This window comes from Pelmatolapia mariae, linkage group LG12, assembly GCF_036321145.2.
Source record: "Pelmatolapia mariae isolate MD_Pm_ZW linkage group LG12, Pm_UMD_F_2, whole genome shotgun sequence".
NCBI lineage: Eukaryota > Metazoa > Chordata > Actinopteri > Cichliformes > Cichlidae > Pelmatolapia > Pelmatolapia mariae.
Window position 1 is genome coordinate 29,666,125 of NC_086237.1, and position 20,861 is coordinate 29,686,985.

General features: G+C 38.2%; 1 protein-coding gene across 3 annotated transcripts in view; it reads right to left on the bottom strand.

The window, feature by feature from the left end:
* Window positions 1-6,985, bottom strand: part of LOC134639189 (dmX-like protein 1) — a 62,204-nt gene extending 55,219 nt beyond the window's left edge. For 2 of the 3 annotated variants that reach the window (XM_063490294.1, XM_063490292.1), the window contains exons 1-4: window positions 6,610-6,985; window positions 4,970-5,212; window positions 3,746-3,871; window positions 159-236 (exon numbers count right to left, since the gene is read on the bottom strand). In XM_063490294.1, the coding sequence (XP_063346364.1) occupies window positions 159-236; window positions 3,746-3,871; window positions 4,970-5,056 (291 nt within the window). In that variant the 5' untranslated portion in view covers window positions 5,057-5,212; window positions 6,610-6,985. The remainder of the gene's footprint in view (window positions 1-158; window positions 237-3,745; window positions 3,872-4,969; window positions 5,213-6,609) is intronic. The other variant, XM_063490293.1, reaches the window with a different exon arrangement.
* Between the last annotated feature and the right edge of the window lie 13,876 nt (window positions 6,986-20,861).

Consider the following 20,861-nt stretch of genomic DNA (forward strand, 5'->3'; position numbering starts at 1 on the left):
GCATGATTTATGCAAGTAGTTGCAGAGGAACAATATTCTGCTCCATTTCAAATATCAAGAGAGTTTTGCCACACAGAAAAAGCTTCATTCAATTATTCTGGATGACCTGAAAACATGCATGACTATACTGTGACTGGAAGAAAGTGCAGGCTACTCACGGTCAACGATGCGTCTTTTTGATCTGGTTGCTGAACAGGCTCAAAGACACACACAATGCTTCCATAGGAAGCTGCAATCTGCCAGCAAAAAAAGGTCGACATTTTAGATATACTACAAAACAAATAAAAAGGTATCACTGCAAACAGAAACATATACTGTCCTCCATATCAGTCTATTTATCCAAATTTAAGTAATTCAAAAAAATTCTTGAAAGCTTAAACTTATGCTTTGTAATATAGATCGAAAATACTAATACTTAAAGATCCTAATCAGAATCAACTATAACTTCCTTTATGAGTCATGACATATCTACATAGTAAGAGAGAAGACACCTTGACAACAGGTCAATAAATAAATAATACCTTAAGTCATAACAACTCAGTGATGAATGAATATAGTCTTATCTACTCTATTCACACCTCAATTTCATCAATTTGTAAGGGCTAAATTTTCAAGTAATTTCCATTGGACCCAAGAGTCATAATGTTAACTGAGCAAACGTTTGAAATTTCCATGAAGGATAATACAAGCTGTGTCTTTAATGTGGTAAATAATATGCCAACTGTCAGAGAGGGAATTCTGTGAAGGGGTGAGTCACATGCACATGTTTAAATGTGTACACAGACATACAAGTCATCACATGCACAAGCATAGTCACATGGACACTACACAATGGCTCAAAGTATAAGACAGGCTTTTTGGGCACAAATATAGGTTCTGCAGAAGCAGCACAGTTCAAATTTAATTAAATTCTAAAAGCCAGACACATTTATGCTGAGATCAAGTTCTGGGGATAAAGCAGTCAATTCAACATGAGCCTTTAGAGCGACTGACAAAAAGAAAGAAAATGTGAGTTATAAAAAATTAAGTCTCCTTCTCTGTGGTTATAATGATGACTACTCTTTGGTCTGATTTTCATAAACCCCCAACTGAGACTTTAAGATGGTATTATGCTAATATATATGAATATTACAAGAGACATCTTAAGGCTCTCATGAAACCATTACCTTTACCAAGAAGAGATGAACAGTAGATTTGCAGGGCTAACTGTGATGGATGCAGCTTTTAAAAAGTTATTTTTACTGCTTTATGATGTTTGTAGAGCTCGCTTGCGCCACCTCCATACTGACTTTCTTTATTTGATTTCTCATCACAAGTAGACATATATTTCTCAAAATAGTATAGTAATATTTATGCTGTAATCATTACACCTAATTACCCTTTAAAATAATGTATTTGGAAAATATATCCTTAATAGGAACAACTCATTAAAGCTCATAAAATGATACGAAGTGCTACAACACTTAAAGTATGAGCACAAAGGATGTACTATGTAAACTAATAGCATTGCAAATATCACAGTGAGCAGAGGGCAATGAAGTGGAAATGGCAAGCAGACCAACTTGGCATACTTAAACAGATGCTAGACCATGCTGGAGGCGTGTGTGGGTAGTTCTGGCCCAACGGAATTGGATTTAAGGTCACAAGGGAAGAAGTGAACGACTGGTTGAGCATGTTTTATATTTATTTAAATTATTACAATGTTGCCTGCACTTTAAAAAAAAGGCTACCACCCTCCCTAATTAAAAACTAATCCCAGTTCATTAGAATTCTGCTATATGATCTTTATTATCAGGTTTATGCAGAATAGAACAGAAAGACTACATTAAATAACTACATCTTTTTTTCTTAAATGCAAATTACAATCACAGAAGATCTTTTGTTTGTGCCCACATTAAAGGACTTGTCAGTGACAACAGCAAATGCACTTGCTGTACAATCACCAGCTTTACTTGGTGGTTTTTACTTCACTTAGAGCTGATGACGGGAAGCTCGAGTTCATTAAGCTGCTCATTGATGCTGCCCGCAAGTGACTTTCCTGAAAGCATAAGCTGCCAACACTTAAGACAGCAATAGAGATTGCTAATAAATTGCACTGCAAAACAGCTAATATACCAAAACAACTAAAAACAGAAAGTCACAAAGTGGAACTTGCTTACCTCCCAATATAATCAACCACACGTGTGGTCATTATATTAAAGTCAAAGAAAATGGTATGTCATGGGGCCCTGCAATGTTTAGCACCTTCTGCTTTTTTTCTTTTTAATTTAATTATGGGTCAGATGTTTTTTCAAACATTAAAGTTAATTTATAGTTGATCGTTGCTTTGTCCCAAATAACCAAAAGACAGTTTATGGGTTTGGAATGAATATGATGTCTTATAACTTTATTCAAGGCTGGAACTAAAATATATTTAAATTCCATTTTTCAATCGATTATCCATTTTGTCTACAAAACAAAACTTTTAAAAAGCCATTCAGAGCACAAACTAACAACTTAAAATGATATACAACAAAGACGAGCACTGAATCTGCACCTTTTCTAAGCTCAAGCAACTAAATGTTTGGTATTTTTATGTGGAAAAATAAATATAATTAAAACAATACATGAGCTATAAATAGGGCTGGGCCATATCATACCGTTCACGGTAATACCGATATAATGTTGGGCAACGATAAGAAAATGAAATATCGCGATAGAATATGGGTAAAACTTTTGTTTTCATACGCACATGGTGGAAAAAGCATGGCAGCGACGGAGAATGAGAAGGGCGAAAGCTGATCATTGAATGAAACGGATGAACCAGAATTGGTTTGTAAAAATGCTGCAACTTCAGTGATGCGGAACTGGTTTAGCTTTCATCCGTCAGATACACAACAAAGCACTATTTTTGGTAGAGCATGCTAGCGGGCCGTCGTTATTACCGTGTTTTTTGGAAAATACAGCACACTTAAAATCAATCCTTTGATTTTTCTGAAAATCGACAGTGCCCCTTATAATCCCGTGTGCCTTATGTATGAATTCTGGTTGTGTTTACTGACCTCAAAACGATTTTATGTGGTACACGGCGCTCGAAAATCTGTCAAGTTTTTTAGTACAACTTTGCTAAGCTACGAAGCCGCACCGCTTGATGGATTGTTGGAGCATTACGGCTATCGTAGGCAGGAGCCTCGCGGAGTGATACGTACTGTGCTTCAACATAATATTACCGTATTGTGTGTGTATAACCTCTTTTTAAGTTTTGTGGATATTATACATGGTTATGCTGAGGATATGTTGGCCAATTTCAACTGGAAATGCCTTTTGGTTAAACTGTCAGCAAGGAATTTGCATTTGCACTGTAAAATTTTTATGTAACTTTAATGCAAATAAAAAACAGCTGCTTGTTTAAGTGAAAATATATTGATGGGGTTTTTTTTGCACTAATAAAGTTGTGGAGTTGTAAAGTATTTTGTCTAGTGTCAATTATATTGTCAGTTATATTTATCGCAAATTTTCAAATGTATATCGTGATAAATATTTTTGGTCATATCGCCCTGCTCTAGCTATAAATATATGTTATCGTCTAATGGTCTTACATAATTACTCTATGTGGCAAATCCTTTATCTTTTACTGAAATCTGGCTCCATTTATTTTCACTGGGATTTGCTTTAGTTACTATCACTGGGATCTCACGCTTGCGCATTCAAGCACAAGTCAGCCTGAGGACCCCAGTGAATAAAAGCACCACACCATTGGCCTTACCTGCCCACCCTGCAACGAGCAGTCGACACAGCCGACCTGTATGTTGCCATGTTTGGCCCCTGGGATGATCTGCAGTCGCTCAAAATCACTGCCCAAAATCACCACGTCACAACCTGATGCATAGGCCTATCAAGAGACAAGACAGTGAGAGGGTTAGAGAAATGAACATGATACTCTAAGATTCATCCGGCCAGGATTGCATGAAGGGTCACTTGAACTGCACTTGTCCCAGAGCTATTGTCAAGGCATCAAACATGCCATCATATGACAGCTCTCAAGTCCAAGCAGATAAGATTAGAATTCCATGCTCTATTTCTGTGGCACTCAAAAGGAGCTCCTCACATGAACTGTGATTCACTATGACTTTTCCTCTTTCACAGGAGGACATAAGGACACAAATGGCTCCCCGATTAATCCATTCCTGAAAAGCACGGTACCAGTGTCTGAAATTAGCACTCTGACTCACCTGTCAAGGGGTCAGGTAGACAAAATCCATCAATAAGGTTTTTTTCTTTTTTTATACCAGTCTCATGAGATGGAATTACATTTTGAATAAAACCTACCCTTGAAGGAAAAAAGAAGTTGATTTCAGCCCTCAATGCTCTGAAAAATTAGAGCATTAAAAAAATGTAATGTAATTTAATTACTCTAATCAACTTAAATCTCCTTTCTTCACTGTTCAGACTCTACTGCAATCACATTCTTCTTTGCATAGTCTCAAAGGTTTGGCCGCCTCCTCACAAACTCATGACACCACAGAATGACCAGTACAGGCAGGTTTTCACATACTGGTGATTAGTTGGTGTTTATTACTTACTTAGAGGCAGAGCTGGGTGACAGCAGAACATACAATAACATTTTGACAAATAATAAAACAATGACACAGAAAGCCTATAATACAGCAGAGACTTTCATTATTGTTGTTTTTTTTTTTAAAAATTACATTTATTTTATTTACAAAGTTGCCACCAGTGTGGCGAACATTTATTTAATTCTCTAATAGAGTTTTAAGCTTTGAGATCACATGTATTTCAGCTTCTGTTTTTCATACATAACAAAGTCCCAAGCCCATTAAACAACTTTGTGCGGTACATTAGCACATTAGGTTTCAAAGGAATCTGCTAGGAAATCTGCTATTGTGACAAATCAGTTTAGCCAACCCCATGAATCAAAGCTCCTAAACTGCTGAGGGGGGAAATACTTCCAGAGTCTGAAATATCTTACCGTGAATGGCACATTGTTGACGCTTCCTACAGAGAAACAGTTGTCTCCAGGGTTGACAGCTCCCGTAAGGACCTGATGGAGATTCATGACTCTTGATTATAGTCCACGTGTTATCCTTCCTCTTCTTGCCCTTTTCACAGAACCCTCCCACTCCAGGTGAAATTCATGGGAAACCATGAGAAGGATTTGCTCATCTTTGTGTGTAACCTATAATTTCACGTCAGCAGCATCACTACAGACTTGCTGTCACAAGAAGAAGAGGAGGAAGAGATAAACAGCACATGAGTTGGTTCAGTCAGCGTCAAGCCTCAAGTACATTACCGACTCCCGGATATTGACTGCAAATTAATTTTAACACTCAGCACTTGTAATATTAGCATGGAAGAAATAAATGTCTCTAAACAGTCTTTGTCGAACCACACTATGAAGACAAGGCATTCAGTAATCTTAAAAACATTTTGTAAAAGAGCCTTGGTGTACCTTGGTATTAGTCTTTTTATTTAGCAAACAGACAGCTTAGCAAACTGGCACCAAAGCTCTTTTGATCCCCGTGACCCATCTCCGAATTTAAAAATGCACACCATTAGTTCAGCATCAGCACTTTTAGAGGTTATAACCAAGAGGGCTTTAATTGAAAGAGATATGCAGTCAGCTTGACAGACCAGTTTCTAATTGTGCTAGAAAAGTATTCAGAATCTGTAATAAAGTGAGTAACAACCAGGATGGATAAAAAGTGATAGGGGCTAAAATATGAAGGGAATTTTTCCACTGTGGCTAAAATTGGGAGCACTGCAGAAGCAAGGTGATGGTGTAGCTCATGTTTTGCAAGTTCTGTGCACATTATCTAGTTACAGAAGGGAAATTTGAAACCACTGTCAAAGGTACATATTTGCACATAGCTGAAACAGCACTGACTGTCTTAACAAAAGACAAATACAAAACAGTTGTCACAGAGTTACTGTTCCCTCAGTAACAGGAACAGATGTGGGATTTAAAAGGGTTTACTAATTAAACTTTAACAAACAGTATTTCACCTTTGTGTGTTTGGCAGCGAAGTAAATTCAATACAAAGAGTCCATTAATCAAAAGGGTGCAGGGAATTTGTCAGGAGGGGTAAATGGATCACCGGTGCAGGTTACACCTTACTGTAACCCTACAAGCCCGGTTAATCAACTTATCATACAATCAAGGCCTGAACAGTCTATGCAAATCACACGTTTAAACAAGTATAGATTACGTATCGACCGCAGGTGCGCTACTGAAAATAATGAACGAAAAGTTTCAGAGACAGTTTTAACAATCCAAAAATTTAACGCTACATAACAAAAATAACACCACCAGAAGGATAAAAAATCCACGTCAGAGGGGTTAACCTATGCTTCCTGTGTTGTGGCAACTCACGTGATAATGTTTCGCAAGCCAGCGCATTAAAACACAGCTACCGATACCTCATCTGACTAGCATTTTTTCTCCCGTTTAGACAAAAGCGTGCATTTAGCTCACTGTCACTGTGCAAAAGCAGACATTTAATACATGTTTTCAATCCCTCCAGTCGTAACGCTAACTTAGCTGTCAAGTTTAACTAGCTATCAGCAGTCTTTCAGGACACACAGTAACACCACCAGTAATTATCTGCTTACCTTATGCTGCTGCTTCTTGACATCTCCTGCAGATATAACATCAACGGTTACTCCCGTCGCCTGATATCTTCGGTGAATACAGTTATAATCTCACGGATTCGGTCTTAGTTTAGCTAGCTTTTGCTAGCGTTAGCTCGCACTAGCCTCTGAAGCTCGCTCTCTGAGCAGGCTCCTAGGCTACAACGCTAGCTCTAGGTCACTTATGGCGCACATTTGCCCAACAGTCTCTACTTTACGAGAGAAGGAACTATCTATTGACTCAAAATGTTGACTCTGAGTAGGAGTCACCCTCTGCCCGAGGTTAGCAAATAAAACCCTTCCAAAGAGGAAGCTTTTCCTTATGTTGAAGATATGTGATGATAATGACTGTTTCGCTGCAAAGCATCGTGGGTCTTGTAGTTTTAAAACCTTGCTCACACTCTCGCGCGTGACGTTCACGCACACAGGGTTGAAGCTAACACGTTTTGCGTTGTTTTTCGTGGGTGCATTGGCTTGTATAGAGAAGGTAAATAGTTAAATACAGTCATACCTGGAGATGGTTGTATTTAACGTTTTTCTTTTACACTTTAAAAACGTAAAAACGTAAAAATATGACCAAAATTTTACATTAGCACTATCATACAGTAGGAGTATTTTTGAGCACTGTACTGACTGTAGGTTGACCAGTTCATAACTAAAACGTGTGGGGTAAGGAATATGCCTGTATGAGGGACTGGGATCTTACCCAATAATGAGAGGAAGTTTAAACTGTTGATACATCTAACACACATCTGTCATCAGTCATTTGAAGGACTAATACTATATTTAATAAGTGAAAACTTTAGCTGTAAATGACAGCTAAAGTTTGTATTCATAGAATGGCTATTAAAGATGTTAACTCATCCCCTTTTGAGCTGTATTTTTCTTCTTTGGGTAAAATATTTTTAAAATATTTGGAAAACTATAACCTTTGAAAATGTGGGGCGTTTTCTCAATTTTTGGGAAACAAGAGGTAAAAATACTTAGCAGTCCCACACAAATTTGGACACCTAGGCCACCTAACTACATTTACACAGCTGTGAAAAAGTATTTGCGCCTTCCTGATTTCTCAGTTTTGGGTTTTGTTTTTTTTGGGGTGGGTTGAGGGGGCTGGATTGTGCATATTTGTCACACTTCATCACCAAAAGAAACCAAACCAAACCAAAATGCAGTTTCAAATGATGATTTAATTTATTAAGTGAAAAAAGTTATCCAAACCTACCTGGCCCTGTGTGAAAATCTACCCCCACCCACTCATTAATTAGCTTAAAAAAAAAAGAAAAAAGAAAAGAAAAGGATAATAACATCTAAGAATAATCTAAAGAAACTCAAAAACAGATGAGATACAAAGTCACTGACGTTTATGAGTGTGGCAAGGGTTACAGTAAACCACAGTAAGAGCCATTATCCACAAATGGAGAAAACTTGGAACAGTGGCGAACCTCCCCACTACCAAAATTACTTCAAAAGCATTTTGACTACTCATCCAGGAGGTCACAAAAGAACCCAGAAATGACTGAACAATAAGATGGAGGCCAAAAAAATTGCATCCATGGGAGAGTTCCAAGGAGAAAACTGCTCCTGACCAAAAACAGCACAAAGGCTTGTCTCACATTTGCCAATAAAAATCTTGATGATGATCCCCATGAATTCTGGGAACATATGGGTTTGTGACCCATTACATCTGGCCTAAAACAAACACGGTGTTTTATAAAAATAACATCATACCCACAGTCAAACGTGGTGGTAGTGTGATTGTCTGGGGTTGCGTCAGGACCTCGATGACTTGCTGCAGTTGATGGAACCATGAGTTTTGCTCTCTATCAGAAGGAGAATATCCAGCCATCAGTTTGTGCCCTGACCATTTATGCTCAAAAACCCTCCAGTGTGGCTGAATTAAACAACTGTGCAAAAAATAGTAGGCCAAAATTCCTTTACGGTGATGTGATGTATCACAAATGCTTGATCACCATCAGCTGAGATTTGCAATCTAGAGATGTCTGAGTTCTATGTGAGACTTGTAGCTAAAAAGCCACTGTTCAGATGTGGAATCAAGATGAAGCCTCACTTCAGCACTGAAAATGTGTGCAGAAAATAGCAGCAGGTTCAGTGGACTGATGAGTCAAAATGTGAAATCCTTACCACTAACAGAAGCCAGTTTGTTCTCCAAAGGGCAGACGATTTCTGCAAGGAGTGTAGTCTAAGGATCCCTCAAGGTTTGGGGTGTAATTTTGGCAAGTTTGACGATTTGGTCAAAATTATCTGTCTCTTCAGTGTTGAGAAGTACACATCCACCAGGGAAGCATCTGATGAGCCCCAAATGAATTTGGAAGCATAACAATGATCCAAAAGAAGCAAAAAGCTACATCATCAATTAAAAGAAGTCCCACAGAGCCCTGATTTCAACATTCTGGAGTCAGCATAAGGATAGTGAAACAGTCTAAATACATGAAGTAATGTGGGGAAGTTTTCCAAGATGGTGTAACAGCCTAACTCCCAAAGTAAATGGAAAAACCGTGCAACTCTTGGAGAACTGATACTAATTTTTAAAGAGAAGGCATGATCTCAACAGCTGCTGATTTGATTTTGATATTATTATTATTGAATTGGAGAATAAAGTTTATTAAATAAAGTAATGCCCAATTATTGTTTTTGTTAAAGGTAAATAAATATTGGTCCTTGCTTGTCCAAGACTCCAAAATGTATAACTGAGGCGACTGAATTTCTTGTATTAATTACAAATAACCACAGGGTGTCATTGTTGTTCAGTACACTGCATTCCAGTTTATTTTCACCAGTCGGAATGATTGAACCATTAGGCTATTAGGCCTAATGATGTGATGCTTTTCATTTCCTCATGTCGCACCTCTATAAATACTTTGTGCTATCGCCTTTTTGTCTAAAACAATATAATTGGATGGAAATGCATTTAATTTTAGTGAATGAGCACAGTATAACTGTAATCTCATAGAGGCCTATGCTCTGTGATAATTTATCCCACAGATAACTTCTTAATGTGCACTATATTTTCACGAATTCTGCTTGAGCTCCACTGTAACGAGCAAAACAGTGTTGAACGGGGATGAAAATGAGGATGGTGGGGAGTGCAGGCTTCAAACTCAATTAAGTCATGTTGAGATAAATGGGACAGACACTCTCCATTACTAATTAAAATGGCTGACATGTTAGTGACATTAGGGAAGGTTGACGGCGTTTAGCGATGATGAAATTGTTGACTTTCCAGTCAGGAAGTAGGTCACAGCATTATTAAAGATGATACTATAAGCTATTTCATACTGGGTTTTTTAATATTCTTAACATGCATGGATGATCAGTGTACCGCTGCCAGTTAAATGTAACCTATGTCTACTATACATGTAGAAAACTGACATGGGAGTCATTTTTGCACACAGGCTTGTGCACACCCACGTATTTCTCCACCCACACACAATCCATCTTGCTGTATATTGTCACCCTGTCTCCTTTTACCATCTCAGTTTTCTAGCAGTGGGTTTGACTTTGAACACCATTCACAGAGAAAATAAAAGAGAAATCTTTCATAGACAAACTCTAGCCTGCAGTGTAGAAAGGATATTGCTGCTCAGTGTACTATTGAATGCTGTGAGTTTGACTAAGGGGGATTAGTTCTTTGCCAACATCTTTCTTTTTTAAAAAAAACCAAAAAACCTTTTTGCTGCAGAGATACAGTAGATGTGTGCCATAGTGTGCCTTTTTTTTAAATAAAGAAAAAGGCACACTATGTTGGAGTTTTTATTTGAAACTGGAAATAGTACAGCTTAGTTACACATTTAAGTTACACATTTTTAGTTACACATTTAAGCCAAACAAGATCTTAATACTGAATTACTACAGGAAGTATTAAGCTTCCTGCACCCCTCTAGTCTATTTCAGTAATAGGCATGCCAAGCTAAAAGAGGCCAAATAATGTCTCTGTGCAAGATGTATTTGTTAGCGTCCCTCAAAACCTACAAGATAGTACATCTATGGAAAATGGGAAGAAAGTTTAGGTTTTAAAATACTGGGTAGGATGGAATACATGCTGTACATGTTATGCATTATTGTACTTTTATAAACTAGTTTACATGAATCAATAGCAAATTGTAACAAATTAAGTATGTGTGAAAGATTTGTTCATATATACCTACTTTGTATTTTTTGGAAAATACTATACACTCTACCAAAGATGCAGATGCAATTTCAAGACACAACATGGTTGAAGGGTGTCTCCCCCGGTCTCTTTTTTACTTCTCACATATTTCATAATTTACATTTATTGGCCATTATCAATGCCAACATTCATATATATTGGCAAAAACTTGATACTTGACCTACTGACAAATCAGTCAGGCTCTTTGTTACTCTAATTTGGCTTTTTTTTTTTTAACAAGAACACAATCAATACAGTTAAATGTTTTCATTGCGTTGCTAAAATTGTTACTATATTATTATTATTATTATTATTATTATTATTATTAGTAGTAGTAGTAGTAGTATTGATTTGAATTGCTTTAATAGCAATAAAAAGAACTATTGTGCATGTGCATGAAAAATTATTAACTGTTAGTATATTTGGCCTTACTGAAACTTTCACTGTAAAGCTGTGCAGTCCACTTTGAGCTCTACATATGTTTGTGCAAATGAATCAAATTAAAAGTAGCCTCTATAGTAATAATACAATATATAATAGGAAACAATAGATTTATAAATAGTAAAACCTTCAGTTTGATTTTGACAAAAGTCCAGCTGTAGATGAAACATAGCAGGGCAGTGTTATGGTGCTGAAAGTAGATAAATAAAAATGTAATTACTGTTAGTTACTGTTAAAAAATAAACCATTGTTAACTTTAATTTCCATCTAGTCCTTTGTTAAAGCCACAGGGATTCACTGAAGATGAGAAAAGCAGCTGCAAGTTTGTAATTCCTGCAATATATTAGCACCATTTAATTTCCTAAAGTGTACATTTTGTATTTTTTTTTCACCTCGTGTTTGAATCTTGCGGTTAGTTTTGTATTTATGTACAGTAACACGCAGGTTATGTTTCCTTTAGTGTTTTGTAGTTGCTCATAATATAGTATTTTATTTTTTGAATCTCTTTGTTATGTTTTCTGTTCTTTTTCCATGTCAGGTTGAATTGAGAATTTCAGACGTGGAAAGGATTAGTGAGAACATTTTGGTGTGAAACTAGACTGCGGAAGGTTCTAGTCTAATTAGGAGAAGAATATGTTTTTTAAAAAGATACAAAACTTGTATTTTATTTTTCCATATTGAACAAAGACACAAGAGGGCAGTATTGAAATGTAAATAAAATCTCTATTGGCAAGACTCTAAACTGACAAGGCACTGCAGTTTAACCTCATGGTCTAAATTCATATGCGGCTGCTGCATAATCCTATTGTTCCATTGAAAAACTGCATTATGAATGAAGGTGAAAACACCTCAAACCACTGGCCTGCTCGGTTTTTACAAACACGTAAAATTTAGTTTCAATTTAAAGCCAACATAAATCTTCATTATGAAGTTTGGATCCCGTTCCAGATACCGTGAACTGAGCCACAGAAGGTTGAATCAGTCCTTCCTAATGCATAATCCATGAGTTTTTATTTTTCCCTTGAAATCTGAGTTGCCTCTTTGAAGTGCTTTGTGGTGTTATTATACAGTGGTTTGACGAGTAATAATGTTGATGTCTTGTATGAACTGTAATTACTGGATCTGGAGGTAGGAGGGCAATGCCAAAATGGGGCTTGAAGTTTCAGTGTGGCCATGCTTTGATGTTTCAAGGGTTGGGGGAAGTGGAGCAAAGCTGCTTTTTCACAGCAGAAAATTCCCACAAGGTGCTGAACTTTGTCTGACAGACAGGGACATAAGTAACTAACCCTAATGGAGCATAGCGGCGAATAAAACAACTGTTCTTTCACAGAGAATAGCCATTTAACATTTGGCTTCAGTAATCACAGAATGCTAAAGAGTCTCGTCGCAGTGTAATTAAGTGTATCCTTTAAACACTCTTTAAACGATAAGCTTTCATTTGGATGTGTATGTATAAAACTGCACTGAGAGGGATAATGGGCTTTGTTTGCACACAGTAAACCAAACCAGCTGCACTGCACTGCATGATAATATTGTTTTCACTGGTGCCATCTCTGGCAGGCTTTCTGTATTTGTAATCCACCAGCTCCTCGTCCTCAGTTCTATAATTTCAACACCGTCCTTCACTTCTGCGTAATACAGTGACCGGAGTGAAAGCGTCCTTGGCTGTGACTGTTGAGTCAACTGGAGGTGTGGTTATGTGTGTGCCCGTGTGTGTTTTTGGCTGTCAGCATGTGAGAGGGCCTGAGTACATCAGGGCATGTATCCATCTGTGCGTGCGCGTGTGTGTGAACACGTGTGCGTCATTGCATTAGAAGTCCGTGAGTGTTTTCTGTGTGTTTGTGTTGCTCTTGAGCACAGTCATCCCGCAGAGGTGACTGTGAAACGATGGGAACAGGCATAACCGATGGAGGAAGAGGGGTTAACGGGCAGGCAGCAGGATATCCCATCACATTCGGAGTGTTGCTGCTGCGCCCACTTCCCTTAACTCTTCCCAGCAGCTGGATCCAGGAAGAGGTCAAGAGGGGTCAGGCAAGCTCCTCCCCCTGTCATTATCCTTCCATCACCTGCCGTCCTCTCTGTGCTGACAACAGAACTTTCTCTTCTGTCTCTTTTCTCCTGACGTATGCTTCTGGTCTTTATGGCCCTCACCCTCTTATTCTCTCTGTGTGACACTGCCTTTATGATTTTCGCATCATTTCTCCCCTCCATCTGGTCTCCAGTTTTCCCCTTTCCTAGCCTTTTATTTGTGTCTTTTTCCTCTTTTGATAGCCCGGCATCACCCTTAATTTCCTGATGTCATTTTCTCTTGTGGATACGGAGAATTTATGGGGTCCCTCTTGCTGTGAGATTTATTTATTTATTTTTTATATTCTTGCAGTTTATCTCTAGATCGCAACTGAGATACTATACACCCAGTACTGCTTTCACAGACAGACTGGAAATTGAACAAAATTCTTTCAGAGGAGAATCTCTAGTGAGGAAGAGAGGCGAGGACTAAGTGTGTGCTGAGAGCCTAACGCAGCCAAATGTGTGTCAAAAATCAAGCTGAAATCTGGGGCAAGTGGTAATGCAATATAGATGTTATGTCATCATAAATATTTGAAGATACACAACAATGTACTGTAATAGAATAATGTATGGGCATCGACTGGAATGAGCAACAGAGGTGATAATTTGACATCTTTATATTCTCTGTCATGCAAATTTAAAGTCAGATCTTTCAGCGTTGTCGCAAAACATGCCAGTTGCCTAAAAATGGGCCAAACCTTTATTGATATAACTCAATCTTTAAACAGCGCTTCAATTCTTTAGCAAGGAGTTCAATATTTTAGGAAAAGCTCTATCTGTGAGTGGACCAGTCAAAGCTAGAAGCTGCTGAATTGCATCTTACTCATTAGATTTGAAGTTCAGATGCATTCTTTATCTCGTAGATGTCTTCTGGTTTTTAGAGGAAAGTTGGTGCTCAGTGGTTCACAGAGTATTTAAGCAGTATTTTCCCAGATGTGTTTTGACTTTCTTTGAACTCAAATCTCTTTATCGTCAGATACTTTGGCATCATTCTTTGTCTGGCGGCTTCCTCCTGTCTACGGAAATATGGAGTGAACTTGCTTAATGAGCAGACAAGAATATTTTTCCGCGATTTGAACAAAGATCACAGAACAGACGTCCAGAACACATCTCTCTCAAACAACATGCGCCTGATAACAAATCAGAACCACTGTTGAAACTTTGTAGATGAAAAACATTTACCACAGGAATTTTCTTTCCTGCCTGTCATAAGAAGCTAGTCCCACATTCAGAGCATTTTCAAAATGTTCAAAGCTGCAAAGCTATTTTTGACGATTTCTGCCACCTTCACTAAAATGGTTGTTATTAAAGTGGACATCGCACCTGTAAGTACTATTTGATAAACAGAGTTCACTCCAATCGAGCTCGAATCAGGAATCACCTCACGTTTAAACCACTCGGCTCGCCGTGTTTTTCTGCAACATCAAATTATCTGTTAGTAGTAAAATGTTCAATCCAGCAGTTAGTGGCTGCGGCAGATTGTTGAGTTATAGCTGTTGAATATACCTGTAATGGCTCTGGTTGGGCCATTATCCTCCATGATATCTGGTTATTATCCCTGTCTGATTTATGCTGCTTCCGTCGACCCTCACCCACAGTGACCTACATTCCCTTTCATCTCACCCATCAATCATTTAGAAGTTCAAAGCTAAGGTCTGTCTGGGGAGGAACACAGAGGGCTTGATCATAATGACATTAACTCTCGAATGAAACTGTGAAAAAAATTCCTAATATTTCTGGATCTAAACTTGCTTTTGCCGTGAAGCTGGGGACAAGAAGGGATACAAACTGCAATACAAACTATAATAAAAACACGCTGTTTTGACAATCAACTTCAACACACAAAATTATCCAGGCAAGACTGATTTAAGGGCAGCAGTAAATGCAGTTCCCGTGGTTTTTCATTACAAAGTCCAATTTCGACTGGTTCTTTTACCACCTACTGTTACATGGATCACAACCACTCAGCCCCAACCAGAAACAAACAAACAAACATCAGCAATTCAATAGAAGCAACCCATTAGGACTTCCCAGAAAGCAGGATTGACTCTAACAGGAATCATACCAGAATATGTCGTTGACTATGGGACATATTATTTACACAGAAACAAACAGACAGGCAGAGAGACATGGGTAGACAGGCAGAATGGCAATGAAATGGAAAAAGAAATTCCCAGGACTGAAAAATAGATGAACCTTATGGGTGTGTCAGTAGAGGCTAGATGACTTATTCAGTGGGGTCTGTGTGTACCTGTTATTAAATCAGCTACCATACACAAGGTGAAGTTTAAAGGTGGAGTTCGGGCACAAAATTGAGATGCTGGAGTTCAAATCTAGATTTGGAATTGGATCTGGATCAACAGTCTGGCATGAAGATGGGAATTATAATATGCAGTGTCAGGGGAACATCTGCTTCCACTTTGTATGCCGTTGTAGTTCTTCAGAGTGACGCTGCGCTCTGCAGCATCATTTCCTCATAAAATCAATTTCACTCAACACCTGATATGCATTCGTGGGTGCAACAAGGTACACTGTACTGTACACAATTATCGTGCTTGCTCATGTAGACAGAGCAAGGAGACAAAGGTCAGCTGCTTCTGGCAAAAAAGTCATAGGATATAAACCTGGGAAAACTTTTTAAACCTTTCAGTCCAAATAACCACAATTAACCTTTCTGTTGCATCAGGTCATGGAGATGAAGGGAACTTAGTCGATTATTCCATAACAATTGCTGGATGTCAAGTCCTGGTTTTGCACTCAACATGCTGCATGTGGAAGAAGTGAACAGTTGTAAAGACATGAGGGAATTTTATGATGGTCAAATTGTTGGTGACTTAGACGAATGGGTCAGAGTATCTTCAAACAGCAATAGAGGAATAAATCATGAAATGGCGACAAGGTGGTGGGGGAAGTGCATGACCAATATGATCCGTGGCGGCTTCAAGTCACATCTTACAGGCCTTAAGGGATCTGCTGCTTAGGTCTCGGGTCCTAGGCTTGAGAGGTTCGAAGTTGTTTTGGCAGCACACAAAGGAACAACTGCATATTAAACAGGAGTTGTCGTAATTTTTTGGCTTTGCTTTGTATACATAATAGACTGACATTCATTCAAAATCAGTTGCCTTTAATGATATCATCGAGGTAAAATTAGAGAAACTTCTGCTTTTAGTCAAATTTTCAAAGCAGTATCTCCTCATGTTGTGAAAAGAGAATTCTCAGCATAAAATGCAATGCCATAAAATCCCTTTTAAACAATACTGGAATGAAAAATATTTTACAAGTTACTGCATTCATAGTGGTTCGGATAAACACAATTCATTTGCAAAAACTTTGCACTTTCTATTGGATCCCCCAACATAGCAACTAAGAGGGCAAGTCAAACAAAATACCCACTCTTTTCCCAAAATGCATCATCTACTTTGTCACCCTAATAGTCAGACAAATGATATTGCAGGAGATTAAGCCTCCAATACCTCATTTTGCATATCAGGTACATTATCAAGGACTTCTTGAGGAAATTTAGCAGGAAAAGTAACCCCTACGTCAACAAAAAGCTGGAATTGCAAGACATTTCTGAAGAAGCATGATCACTACTGTGACCATAAGAAGCAGCATCAACTTTATGGCTTTAAGCCTCATTGCTAAAGTTTGAGACACTGGTTAAAACCTAAATAAAGAAGAGCTGCAGCCTATCTTAGGTGACAGCCTCTCCTAGTGTGAGACACCCTGGAGGTTGCCTGTCCATCACAGGTCTAATACAGAACGACAGATACACTCCAGAGAGAAACCCCCTTGCTGCCAATATGCAGGACAGAGTGTATTAAACACTCTTCATTTAAATAAACAGTAAATCCACATTTAGATTTTACCGTGTTTGCACCTACAGAAACAGAAATGAACTTACTGTATCCCAGTTTCTACGCACTTGTAGAATACTCTATAGTAAAAGTAGCATTTGCTCTTTCCCATGCTGATGTTTCTATTTTGTTTACTACGTCTACCTTTGTGTTATCATTCTTGCATTTACCAGATGTTACAGAATTACCCATCTGTTCTAAAATGGAAAAAATGTCAATAAACAGATTGGGGAACAAAATGAAAAACATCAAAATGTGGGGGGAAGCTAAAATGAAGCGTATTGCTCTAAGTGTAAGTACCTTCATAGACAAATTTAAGGAAAGGGAATATCCATATCTGAGCACAGAGATTCATTCAAAGATTAATTATTTGAATAGAAGACTCCTGTAGCCTACCCGCTGAGTATAAGAAAATTTGTTATTGATCTGATAAAGTTCCTTAGGTGACATGATGACACCTACAAAGCTTAGGTGAGAGGGCTAAAACACTGGATCTAAATTTCAGGAAAACATATGTGGACCTCAGAATATTTTATCCCAGAAATAGAAAATTTATTCCAGCAATACTGAGGTTTGGTTATGAGGAACCATCTGGTTTGCTTGAACTCTCTTTCCATTTGCTGCTGACGTCAACAACCTCTCCCCTCTCCCTTTCAGACCTCATCAGCAGCATGACGTCCATTTGTGAGGGATAAGGGAGTAGGGAGCACACAGGCGCACATGGACAAGCACTCAGCCACCCCACCCACACACACACACACACACACACACACACACACACACACACACACACACACACACACACACACACACACACACACACACACACACACCAACATGAGTCTTTGTATCCAGGGCTTGAAAAGATGTTAGATTGACTTGCATATTAATTTCCTGGATACTTAGACAAACATAAGAGCTACTTGCCCAACCCTAAACTTAAAGCATGTCGCCACCTTAAATTCTGAAAACTTTAATAATTGATTTCACAGAGAATAGGCAGTACCAAAGGGAACTCGCCATCACATCACTATGTAAACAGCTGTATGTCCCCACAATAGGAGTAATACCTGGAGCACGTAGATACACATTTATTCATGCACACATGCACACTGAATCCCATCTGAGATCCTAAAGACTATGCTCTCTAACCATCACTCCTAGTTACAGACCTATCATGCAGAAATGCTAACTTATTCATGGCTTTCATGCCAACCTGGATGCAGAGAGGAAACTGAAGCTGGCTAGGGCAAGGCACAGCAGGCTGCTGTGTGTCTGCATATATGCATGTGTGTTTTTGCACGGATAATCATTCTTACAGCTTTTTTTTTCCCGGATGCTTTAATTGGCCATGTTTTACATCGATTTACGGTTATAGGTTAATTAATCAGAAATGAGTGCACTTAAAAACAGAGATGCACACATTTGGGACATAAATCCTGACATACTTGCCTCTGACTTATGGCTTTTAATATTTTTTGAAACTGTTGACTTCATATCCTTACCAGAATAGAAATACTGTGCTCTGCAGTGTCACATATTCATATTACAATATCACCTCTTAGTGGGAGCATTTGTGGCCAGTTTGCAATATCATAAAATTACAGGACACACACAAGCCCCTGATAAAAAAATGATAAAACATTGTGAAAAATGTTAAACTGCTGCCGTGTTAAACATTCAGAGTTACCGTCGTTCATATCCGTTATAAAACAGAATAAAGTTCGTGCTTATGTTGTTGCTGCTGCTGCAGCTAGTCATTCCTGAATACAAAACATTTTCTTTTATTTAGCTAACAGCCGTTCTACTTGATTGAGTAGCACTGTTAGGGCAAAAATAATAACTAGAATTTTCCAGGAGACCAATTAAACTTGTGTGTAAACTTGCCAGTAACACTTGGTGCTAAAAATGTGGTGACAATGGGAGATCTGTATATCCTGTAATACTTAATATTGTCTCCCAATTATCATAATATCACCCCCGAACCTCATTGTCTCACTCTGTCTCTCTCTCTCTGTGTTTGTGTTACAGGTTCAAGTGCGCAAATGTGTTAATCTAGGTTAATGTGCATTTGTGCACATATACATCCATAGGAATCCACCTGTGAGTGACGTCTCCCTGTGAGAACTTTCAGGCATTTGATGATCGTTATTCTGCTGCTTACAGGCAACGGTTCCACATCGTTTTCATTTATATAATATATTCCTGTCTGTCTGCATAAATTGACTATCATCCAGGATCTGTAGAGCCTTCACTTGAGGTATTTGACAGTTACTTCACAAGGAGGAAATATAATAACAGATGTGTGATACACATAAACACAAAGACACGCATGTGCACTCTGTAACGAAAAGGAAAAGCAGAATATGTCCTGCTTAATTCCTGTTTTTTTGTTTGCTTGTAGGCATTGTTTTTAGTCACCAGTATGAACTATGTAAAAACAATCTGCAGCTCATACATGTCTAACTTGCTTTATTGGGTATCAGGTATTATAATAGCTTCCGTTTAGTGCAGAGAATAATTTGGTGTTCGTTAATTTAACAATGATGCTACACTGATTTTTTTTTCGGATCATATTTTAACACAAATATTATCCTTTTTGTGAAAACCAGTGAGAATATGCGTGCACTTTGCGACATATTAAATCCCAGTAGGTTGAATAAGCTATCCTGATGATAAATTGGCCTAGTGTCACCATGTAGCTTATTTTAGTAGAAATGCACATAAGTTTTGCAGAATAAGGAATTCATTTTCTGTAGAAAGGGCAGTAACTTGCAACGTGAATACATTTTAAATTAAACTTCAATTAAAGCTTATGTTTGCGTATAAAATTATACGCATTAACAGAATATTATGGCCCTGAAAGTTTTGCAGACAGTTTAGTGAACTCTGACAGTGTTTCCAAAAACCAACAGCATCATTTTCAGGCATGCAGGTGTTTGCCAGTGTTAGATTAGAACCTTGTAAGCCTCACTTTCCTGTTTGTTTACAGCATCCACATTGGGATATCAATTATAAGATGACAGGAACAGCTGAACACAGAATGCACCAAACGTTGCATATAGAAAGATTAGTGATCAGCAGTATGTTCGCCTCAAGTTTTAGATGAAAATACATATCTGCTGTTTTTTCTGTTTATACTTGGAAAATAAACAGGCTGCAGCACCCATTAGAGTACAAAGACGGCAGGTAGCATGCCGATTCAGTGATTGGCTGACAACAGTACAATAGCAGTTACCTCTGTAAATGGGCTCTGTTTCTTTCTCAGCTGTCTGTATGATCCACAGGTGAGCTACAGCCATTAGGACTCAGGCAACAGCGGCAATGGCAGTTTTAACAAACGATGCTCCTCCAGCAGTCCAGCTGTAAAACACACAGCTCAGCAGGCCTCAAATAGACACCCAATCACCTACACCGTTTTGTGACATAAAGCACAACAAAACTCCAGTGTCTCCTGCAGGCTTAGTTACAAAACCTACACGAGTCTTTCAGATAAACACTGGAATGACTTGTGTGGAAACTGGTGAGTCCAAGTACAGACATGACGTGCTTAAATATCTTCACATGAATGTAAAATTACATATTACTCAAATACAGTATTTAAATATAACTTAGATTCCGTTTCTGCTTTTATGTATGTTTTTTATAAACGTTTTTTAAGTTTCTATGTAGAAAATATGGTGCATTTTGTATCTGTT